The 10,000-nt window shown below is 40.7% G+C and overlaps 2 protein-coding genes across 2 annotated transcripts; both read right to left on the reverse strand.

The window, feature by feature from the left end:
- Window positions 1-2,628: 2,628 nt before the first annotated feature.
- LOC149034323 (uncharacterized) lies at window positions 2,629-3,770 on the reverse strand. The gene is made up of 2 exons (XM_089193079.1): window positions 3,563-3,770; window positions 2,629-3,275 (listed from the first exon to the last, which is right to left on the reverse strand). Exons 1-2 carry the CDS (start codon window positions 3,644-3,646, stop codon window positions 2,748-2,750), a joined length of 612 nt encoding a protein of 203 aa, XP_089049205.1. The 5' UTR covers window positions 3,647-3,770; the 3' UTR covers window positions 2,629-2,747.
- Window positions 3,655-4,369, reverse strand: LOC149034324 (uncharacterized). The gene is made up of 2 exons (XM_089193087.1): window positions 3,981-4,369; window positions 3,655-3,802 (listed from the first exon to the last, which is right to left on the reverse strand). The coding sequence occupies exons 1-2, from the start codon at window positions 4,219-4,221 to the stop codon at window positions 3,675-3,677; spliced, it is 369 nt and encodes a 122-aa protein (XP_089049213.1). The 5' UTR covers window positions 4,222-4,369; the 3' UTR covers window positions 3,655-3,674.
- Window positions 4,370-10,000: the final 5,631 nt, after the last annotated feature.

The raw sequence follows: 10,000 nt of genomic DNA on the forward strand, positions 1-10,000 counted from the left end.
CCAGGATGTTTCACTGTTTTCAACAATCAAATGTGTTCTATGTTTGCAGGGAATATTATCGCGTACATAAATTGCCATGCCGCCGTCTTGTTTACCAGTTCAGTCATTTCTTGTTAGTGTATGGCAAGGAATGTTTACTTCAGAATCCTTTGCAGATGGGTTCAGCCATGTCTCAGAAAAAGTAAAATATCAAATTTTTTGTTGCTAGGTAGCAACTGGACATGATCCATCTTGTTCAAAATGCTTCGCACATTAAGATGAGCTATTTTAAAGCCATAAAGTTTTGGTACATTGCCGGTGCCACAGAAACTACCAGTAGGCCCAGGATTCAAGGTAGCATTTGGTCCTGGATTTACAGAGATATCGTTGCACTATAGCAGCAAACTGGTGAGTAAAATATCCTCAGTAAGCTTAACAACACAAAGGAAAAACCCAGATGCAAGATGGCTTTTGTCTGCAGCTTTCCTTTTCATAAAAAACTTGGGAGCGGAAAAGGAATTTAGTTCTCTGCCAACAGCTAAAGGTGAACAACAACTGGTACCTTCATTAAGGTGTTGGACATGAAAAGGCTTTAGCGAATTTGCCTAGAACCAGGTAAAAAACTAGGATAACTATGGTTAATAGTCAGCTGCTTTGCTTTGGTTGCAACTGTTCCACCAACTGAAACAAAGTACTCATTGAAGGCATTAGCAACCTCTAAAGGGTCCCCAGAGTACAATAGGTTGGAACTAGCATGCGAGTTGAGACATCGACAGACAGTTTTCCATATTGATGACTTGTTGGACAGATATGTGGCAATTCCTCTTTAACTTGTTTTGACTCAGTTGCTCTGATGTTAGACTTGACTTCTTGTCTCAGGATCCTTTATGCCTCCCAATCAGAGGGATTCATTGTCATGAAGGCATGCTTCAAAGAGTCGTCACATTTGAGCATCAACTCTTCGATCTCTGCAGTGATGACATGCGATTTTCTTTACTTTTTTTGTCCCTGAATGATTTGACAGGCACTTGTTGTTTGAGAATGTCAAGGAACAGCTTGTTAAACGATGACACTTGATCATTGATCTGGTCTGAAATACTGATAGTGCCCTAGGGGGTCTCTGAGATGTCTATGAAAAAGGCCTCTGCGTTAAAGTTCTTAAAACTATAAGTCATTATGGTGGGAGGAACAGATTTTGGATGCTTCAGAGTTTAGTCAACACAGTTAAGTCTAGTCAACACAGTTACGCCAGAATTCGAAAGTACTCCTATGTATTGAGTATCATATTTCCTTGTATGCCCCTCCATGAAAATGGGACTATTAGCATAATCATAACTTTAAAACATTAGGTTTTACAAGAGGGCATTTTATGGGGGAAGAGTTATTGAAAGTTTCTATGTATAAAGTAAGCTTCATTTAGCGTAAACTTAGTGTAAGTGTATTCTGATTAAAAGGGTACATGTTCACAAGCTGTATCCACCTACCCCGAGACTGGGTCAGTTGTTCAAAAGTCTCAAATATTTCCGGCTGTCTTTCAACACTGGTGAAGCCAATATCCTTTAAAAGGTTTCTATCAACCATTTCAAAGGTTCATCTAGAGATTTCAGCTTCTTCTACACTCCCGTCTAGTGCATTTATCACGCCTGATGAAGGCATGAGACAGGAGTGTCAAAATGTTGGGCCTATGAATTGTAACTACATTCATTAAATCTTTAAACCAGAGTAGCATCAAACCATGTCTGAACATGAAGACTGTTCCTCACAAGATTTCCCATTGGAAACAAGCACAGATGTTACAAATTTTTCAAGCACAACTGCTTTCATATCAAGAGTTTCATCGCTAGGATATTTTCACTTTTCTGAACATGGAACTGAGCGTGATGAGATAGATTCTATGAGAAGCAGCAAAGGCAGCTGTATTTTATCAGACAGCGATGAACACATGACTCTTGACAAAGAATAAATGGATACTGATAGTTATGAGGATACTCATTATAGTAGTGATGGTGGCGACGGTGGTGTTGATAAATTAATTTTTGAGGCAGTTATAAAAGCTCTTAAAATGAAGGATCAAATGGCAATTTCAATCCAAAATATTGAAGATCTCCTACAATAGGGAAAGAACCTATATTTTAAAAACAATGATGCCACTGAAAACAGTGTACCAACTCTCTGGCCTTCCAAGTGGGTGAGAACATTGAATACAGCAACCTAAAACAATTCTGGGTTTTCTTGGATTCAAACCAACCTTGCTTGTATGGTTTGAAGAGTACCATTGTCCCAACTGTGGGAAGCTTGGAAGCATACCCAACTATTACTTGAAGCTTACAAGCAAAGTCAAATGATGGTGTTCATCTTCTTCAATGCGCAAGAGGATTACTTCCCATTGGCAGCAACATGACCATTGGTTGCCACCTGACAGGAAAACAGGCTGGGGCTATGGAATTAAACACAAATTCTGGGGTAGCAGGTATTTTGCAGAATTAGCATACTTTTGGAATCCAGATGAGGAGTGCGTTCTCTGTTACTTGTTCACAAGTTGATTGAAAGACTTATATCAGCTGATAAGATCTTGAAATCACCCAGGATAAATGGTAGTGTCGATGAGCGGTTGTACGATTTAGTTCGTTTAGGTTTTATTGGGTTTCTGTTTCTTTTAATTTTTATTTCAAAATAATAACTCGTGTTGATCATTGACTTTTGAAGATGTGGTGGCTCCTAAAGGAACCGTTGGTTTTTCTGCTAAGTCCAGCGACCTAGCAGGTTGTTCAGAAGCTTGGCCTATTGATATATGAGCAAGCTCTTAGAAGCTGTCTGGCGTTCTTGTCCCCGCTGCAATATTCATCCCATAGGCTAAATATCTTGACCTGCTGTTTCCTGTACTTTCTTCGCTGTACCCGCTTCAGCTTTTTCTCAGACACCAGCCGGATGTGAAGGGATGTCAGCCGGGCTTCTCGATGAAGCAGATCGATCAGGAGATACAGAGGAAGCTGAGATCTGCTGGAGGCGCGACGGTGAAGTCCGTGATGCCAGCCCTCTACGTCGTTGTTCGTTCCTACGGACTGTAGGAAGACGGTCCAGGTCGACGGCTCCCAGGTGCTGCCTTCTATGCAGGTTGATCGGACGTACTGGATGAACTGGCTAAGGTTTCCCTCCTCGGTTACTTGCGACTCCAAACGCTCAAACTGTGGTACAATCTCGTCTTCAGGAAGGAACGGCAATGCCATCACGCGACGGATGAAGTCGTGAGTTCCGCGGTCATCCCTGTAGGACTGTTGAAGACCCAAATCCTGGACCTGAAGTAATTAAGTAAGAAAAAATAATTAAGGTTTTTCATTAAAAAATGACCTCGTTTCAAAACTCATCGTTTCAAAATAAAGGTTATCTTATCATAAACAAAAATCCTCAATATTTCATAATTCGCATATCACATTTGATATTTGTTTTTCTTCGTACTAAGTTACAAACGATCCACCGGTTTATACATTTATACATTTATCTTATCTTATCTTATCTTGAACATTTCACATCTCACATTTTATATTTCGCACTAAGTGTAAAAGTTACAATTTTTCCTACTAACCTTTCTCCATAGAGCTTGAGTCCAGTGGAAGACACATCCTTTGATCTCAACTTCTGGCAGCAAACGACGAATCGCTGACCACATAGCCCACTCGAAGTCTATGATCACCCTCTTAACTTATGGCTGGTTCTTCCAAGGACTCTTCCATGCTCACGTCTTCGGACTGTTCGTGTAGTTCGGGCTGGTTCGGTTGGTCTGCAGATTCGTCAAAGAGGTCTGTGGAGGCGTCAAATAGGCCATCTGAGAAGAAATGCAAAACAAGTTATTAAAGTTTGATGATTATGGAAAATAATCAGAATCACCCCAAAATACCGTGACCTAGCCCCTTTAATTCTATTAAAGAACTCTCTCTACTGTTAGAACGGCAAGAGGACAGTTAACTTTGATAACATCTTCATGCAATTAAAGTGCTACTCACCATCGTCAGATCGTGTGCCTTCTGCTTCCACCTGGGACCGGTCTTCCAGACTTGCACATACGGGGCAGCACCAGTCGATACCATTGCCTTCTCTTACAGCGGCCCGGTACTCTTCTTGGGAAATGCCAGTGTTACACATACGATGATTCCAACGGTAACAGCCATCGCATTGAATAGCTTGTTGCCTGGGCCTGACCGGAGTTCTGCCGATAATACAGTTGATAAGTTGCGCGGAAGCCATAATAGTTGTCGTAGTGATCGTGTTCGAAGTAGCGTATTCCTAATTGTGAATGGTCGTAGATCAAATGATCGAATGGCCATCTTTAGGTTATCCATGTCTTTTATACGAGCAATCGCTTGGATTGGATAAATTAGACAATAGATTCCAATTAGCAAGTTTTTTACAAACAATAAGTTTACACACCTATTGATATGATAATTAAACAAGCCCGCCCACCCACGCGCAAATGTGTCCTCATAGGTCCACTACACAAAACATTAAAAAGATAAATCTAAACATTTGTGTTTCTTGATAATAAAGTTGGTCATTATTCTCAATAAATGACTTTTATACTGTAAAATCAATTACACTTAAATGTTCTTCCGCGCGCGAGAGGCGGGCGTGCAAACTCGGGTGTTCATGACACGTGGAGCGTGCGAGTTTGACATGTGAGGACTGGGTCAGTTTTTTAGAACAGTTGAACGGACTAGAATGAGGAATTTGGTTATGAAAGAATGTTTACAAAGTAAAATACATCAGATCAGTGGAACTTCGCAGGTTTGTTCAAAAGTTAAGTTAATTTGTAGAAAAGTTAGAGCGCGAGTCCGTTTAAAAGACAAGTAACAAATTACGAGTTGTTTGAGGGCTAATAAGTATAGGATTTTAGCAATCCTTCCATTGTCAGTTGTTTCTGTTTGACTTTCAGATTTTGTATTAAATGTACAGAGGTGTCTGCACTGGGAAGGTTGATTGACAAATGATTCAGAGGTACATAAGCCACTGCTCCTTATATAACATGTTTTTTTTTTATTAAACAGAAACTGGAGTCCCTGTGTCAAAGGAAATATGGGGACCTACATGTAGCTTTATGACAACTCAGGTCTCAGAGGGAATGTAAGGACTCTGCTCTTGGTAAACTGTTATTAGTTTAGGACTCAATAGTGTTTCTCTTGATCAATGAGCACAATAGCAGCATTGTTTTACAGCTGGAACTTAAAAGAGTCAAGCCTCATAAGTCTCTCATGAGGTTTCTACATGAGTTTCCCCTGGAATTCTGAAAAAAAGTACATATAGTAAGTCTATTTTGAATTGTGTTTTTCCCTAGCACATTGGGATGGATGGCCGTCATTCAGTTCTGTCTAATGGCCAAGAACAAGAATTGGTATGCATTGTTCATATGGTGGAGTTTCTTTAGAATCATGGAAGGCAAGGATGGACAGAAAGTGATGCCAACAACTACAAGAAATGACATTTAGGTATGCCATATTACTGGAATAAAAAAAAACCTTCATTTCAAAGAAGACACAATGAATTTCAGTGGGCAAGACAATTACTCTTGCTGGAGCAAAGAGAGGGCAGGTAGATGATATGTTCATACCCTTACAATCACAAAAACATTGAATGTACTTTTGCTGCCACAGAGGAGCGGCGTGAGGCACTAAAGTTTTGAAAAGAGCCAAAAGAGCAAGAACCACATCCACAGAAAACAGATCCGAATAAGCCATGGGAAAAATCTATTGAACAGGCCAGGAAACTGTGCTGCTCTCATGAACATGTACATTACTAAGCGGACACCACTGATATTCTTGTAGGTGGTGCACACACACTTGAATTGAATGGAAGGATACGTCAAACTATTGCCAATGAACAGTGTTTACCTTTTGGCTTACTTTGGAGAGAAAATGAACTTACCCTTGTTTTGACGAAAGATGGAGAGACAGTTGTGACGATTTTAGGTCTGTTATGTGTGTCTGACCTTGGTAAGTGGAAGCTCTATCTCAGAACAATATCAGCAGTAATAGAATGAATGTAGTCTATGAAATGGTTGTTTATACAGTTGTACCACTTGGAAATGTAAGCAGAGTAGTGATGATTTCTCTTCATGAAATTGATGAAGCTGGAAAACCACTCAACACTGTAATTGACTTTAGGTAGAATTTTTCCAATCAGTACTGGTGCAGTTGTTGTCCTTTATTATCCTGTCAAGAATGACATGATCTTGGTTAGAGGTGATGACGAAGACTCTTTTTGGAAAGTACTTATTATTTCATTCAGTATGAGAAAAAAAACTGTTACCGTCAGGGTTTTTGAAAAGCAGAGGGATAATGTTATTTGCTCTGTTCCGTTTCAAAACTTACAATTCTATTCATTACGAAATCATTATACAGAGTGCGGTACTCGTGCTTATGTTAATTGCATAGTTGTGCGTGCTGTGCAAGTGTGAAGGCGACAGTTACATAGTGTAACACCTTTCCTCTTTTGAAAGATGACAGTTACAGATAGCACAATTTGATTTTAGTCCATAACAAAGTCCCTAAACCTTGGGGGAGGCCTTCGTTGTCTCATGGAACGGCGTAACGTAGATATAGGCCCTTGCTCTACTGGTTCTACCGGTTGATCCGTGTGTAAAGGCTCATTTTCAGGAAAGGATACAATTTCCAGGTGATCTTCTGCTCTCTCATTTTTGTCCTCTGGTTCAACCTTTGCCTCTCTAATCTGCGTGTGATTCCTCCGAACTGGTCCCATCGAGGTGTTAACAATGCAAGACCTTGGTGCAGTACTTCTAATAGCTTTTCCATATATCCAAGGTTAGTGCTTATTTGCAGACCTGGGTTTAACAAACACATTTTCCCCTTATGAAAACTCTTTTAGGGCCTGTAAGACCCTCTTGTTGTACTGAGGCATTGATCTTCGTCTTCTGTATTCTATGTTTTCATACACCAGACTTGGTGACGCTACCTGAGGGGTGAGTTGGTGGTCTGCTGTAGGGATGATGTCTTTGAGTCTTCTTGACATGAGACGCTGAGCTGGTAAGTAGTTGTAACCCTGTTGAGGCGTGTTTCTGTACTCTGCTTTCCCATTTACCCGGCTGTAGTAAGCTGATTTGACTATGGTGAAACCATATTCTTGAGTGAATCTTAAGTATTCGTGACTTTCGAATTCCGTGCCATTGTCTGTTATCAACTCATCTGGGATCCCATGGCGAGCAAACTGTCGCTTCATTGCTTTGATCACTGAGTTAGCCGTGGTGTTTCCGCTGAGGGTGTGAGTGCCGCTTGATTTCGTATCCTCGTCTCCCATGACCTAATTGACTCGTTTTCTTGTTGCAGTAGGTATAAAAACTTTTGTCGTTCCCCTGACACTCCAACGCTAGCGCCATAATATTCTCCTAGCGCACTGACAACACTGTGAGGTTTCTTCAGATCGGCTTCGCTCACACCCAGACTGTATTTTTACACCGTTCTAGCCGCAGGAGATAAAGATGCCCTGAGGCATGCCATAGCTTTATCAGGCTTACTTCACTTGGCTGCTTCGCTTTCTTTCGATGTATCGTATCGATTTTGCATTATGCAGTAATCTATCAAATCTTCGATGTAGGTTTCCAGGTCGTGCTTTTCATCTCCTGTTATTTTGAATTCTGGAAACGGTGTGTTCGAAGCCATCTTGATTTAAACCTGAGAGAACCTGACTAGTAGATTGCTATATCCAAATATCTGTTGAGAAATAATCAACCAGAACCGCTGTCACCATATTATTTGCTGTGCAAATGTGCAATGTGCAAAATTTCAGTAACACTGCTGACAATAATACTTTTCTTTTGGATTAACAAGTGACAGCTAGAGAAATCATTCAAACTGTTCTGAAATGGTGCATCACTACTAACGACTTTAACACGAACGATAACATCAACAGTGGCATGCCAGTTTATCATCAGTTGTTGTCAAATTTTTTTCCAAAAAATCCTAATGATTATGTTCCAGTCGAGTCCATCCACTCGAACTTTCAGCCAAGCATTAGCCCACTTTAGACTGGAGATGATTTTCCTCAACTCGATCAATAAACCGCATAAAGGACCATACTTTTTAAAAAGGTTTCGAGCGCTGATTAAACAACACTTCAACCCACCAGAAAGATGAAGCCCTGGCAGAAATCGTTTCAGACGTTGCATCAGCACCCTGAATCGTGTATCAACTTTACGTAATGTTTGGTATGTGGCACGCATCACCAGCAAATAGGAAGGCCGATGACGCTCTCAATATTTCTGAAAGTTTTTTTTAAACTTCATTGGAAATCTTTCCAATGTGACATTCGTCGTCCCCTCCCGTCGCAAATAAGTCGATTTCTACTTCTGAGACAAACTGAACTTCCATCAGCTTATTACCATCATTTGCTAAGCTATTGTTGACTTCATTTTCTAATTCACACTTCATCTGGTTTGTTCGTTTACCACGAGTAAGTCCCTCAGCTATATCTACAGCAATGTCCGTGCGCTTAAAACAAGATATTCCAACGGGGCCACTTTTTGCGTAACTGTCACTCATTTCAAAATTAACGACGTCCTGCTCTATATGCATTTTATTTGCATAATCCTCGGAAATTTCTCCTTCTCCTGGGTCATTTATATCATTTTTCACTACCGTCACTGTGACCTGCAACTTGTTCCAAGCTCACATATCATTCGCCTTGGTTCTCAGCAAAATGTCCAAGGTACACAGTAGCTGCTGAAACACTTGCTAACGGATTGAACGCATGCTGCCCACCGATGTTATACAAGTTTGCTGCTGCATACAGCGTAATCTGATCCCCATAGGTCCCATCACGCGCCACATGAGTTATATAGTCAGCAAGCGACCTTATCATTTGCCAAATGCTCCAAAAAGGGAAGCCATTGCTATCGAACAGATTACTTTTTAAGTACTCTACTGTTTCTTTCCTCATGGTTTCAGGAGATCTTAAAGTGCCCATTCTCTTTGCCTGGTGCAATAGTGCAGAAAATTGGCAATTGCCACCTCCAGGAGGATTGTAGAGCAATTTAAAACCCTGGTCTTCAATAGCCTTTGCATGATCATCTCTTATAGGCATGTAATACTTTTTTTAGTGGTCAATTTTCTTCTTTTTAGACAGCTTGGCGCATTTTTGTTTCTGTTTTCACGCTCTAATGTGAGGCTTGTGATATCGTTCACAGAGACCCTTTTCCTTTCTTCCTTCCCTGAAAGTGGTGAGGTGTATGAAACCTTATAGGTGTGCAACTTGATCTTTCGTTTCTCGATACGACCCTCCGTCACATGCTGTTTATTCGATGGTTTCCCTCTCAAACGTATATACACTTTTTCTCCGCGGATTTAAGCGAAGTTGTTTTCGCTGCATCCGCTTGTCGCATCTGCTCGTGGCTTTTTTAGCTCAGTTTCGTCATTTCAAAGCTTGCCGCAAACGCCGGTAATGGCCATTCTTAGTTGGGTGAGCCCTCCCAGCCCTAGGAAGGATTTCGTCTTGTAATCTGCTCTGAAGGCATTACAATTTCGTGCAAAGTATATTTCGAATGGTGTTTTGTAAGCTATCACCTCCTTGTTATTTAGAATTCTTTGATAAAGAGGGAGCTGTTTCGCCCTCTCTACACCATCTTGACCTATCTTTCGAAGATCATATTCCATCTTTGATCTTAGTGCCCTATAATAACGTTCTACTTTGCCTTGTGACTGGTTATGGCACGGGCGACTGTAAATCAATTTTATATTCATGCGATCGCGAAGTAATTTCAAGGCTTTCTTAAACTCCCCTTTTCTCCCAAAGGAAACGGCTGAAAAAATCAATCACTAATAGAATGTATGTCCATTCATCTTCACGGATCCTTTTCTGCTCATATCCATCAACCTGTTTGGTGCCTGACATGAGCGTCTCTGGCTCTGATAGGTGTCAGTTTCGCCTTATTAAGAAACTTAGCATTTCGGCGATGATTACTTTTGTCTATGTTTAGTATAATTCGTATTTTAGCTCGACTTACTCCTAAAAATTTGCTGGG

The sequence above is a fragment of the Pocillopora damicornis genome, chromosome 14, assembly GCF_964200805.1.
Source record: "Pocillopora damicornis chromosome 14, jaPocDami1.2, whole genome shotgun sequence".
Lineage (NCBI taxonomy): Eukaryota > Metazoa > Cnidaria > Anthozoa > Scleractinia > Pocilloporidae > Pocillopora > Pocillopora damicornis.

Bases quoted from the DNA above. Each gene is read 5' to 3' on its own strand.
- LOC149034323 (XM_089193079.1), bottom strand. From the start codon at position 3,646: ATGTGGTCAGCGATTCGTCGTTTGCTGCCAGAAGTTGAGATCAAAGGA. The intron at 3,276-3,562 runs GTTAGTAGGAAA...TAATTACTTCAG, and splicing joins CTCAAGCTCTATGGAGAAAG to GTCCAGGATTTGGGTCTTCA.
- LOC149034324 (XM_089193087.1), bottom strand. From the start codon at position 4,221: ATGGCTTCCGCGCAACTTATCAACTGTATTATCGGCAGAACTCCGGTC. The intron at 3,803-3,980 runs GTGAGTAGCACT...ATTTCTTCTCAG, and splicing joins AGGCACACGATCTGACGATG to ATGGCCTATTTGACGCCTCC.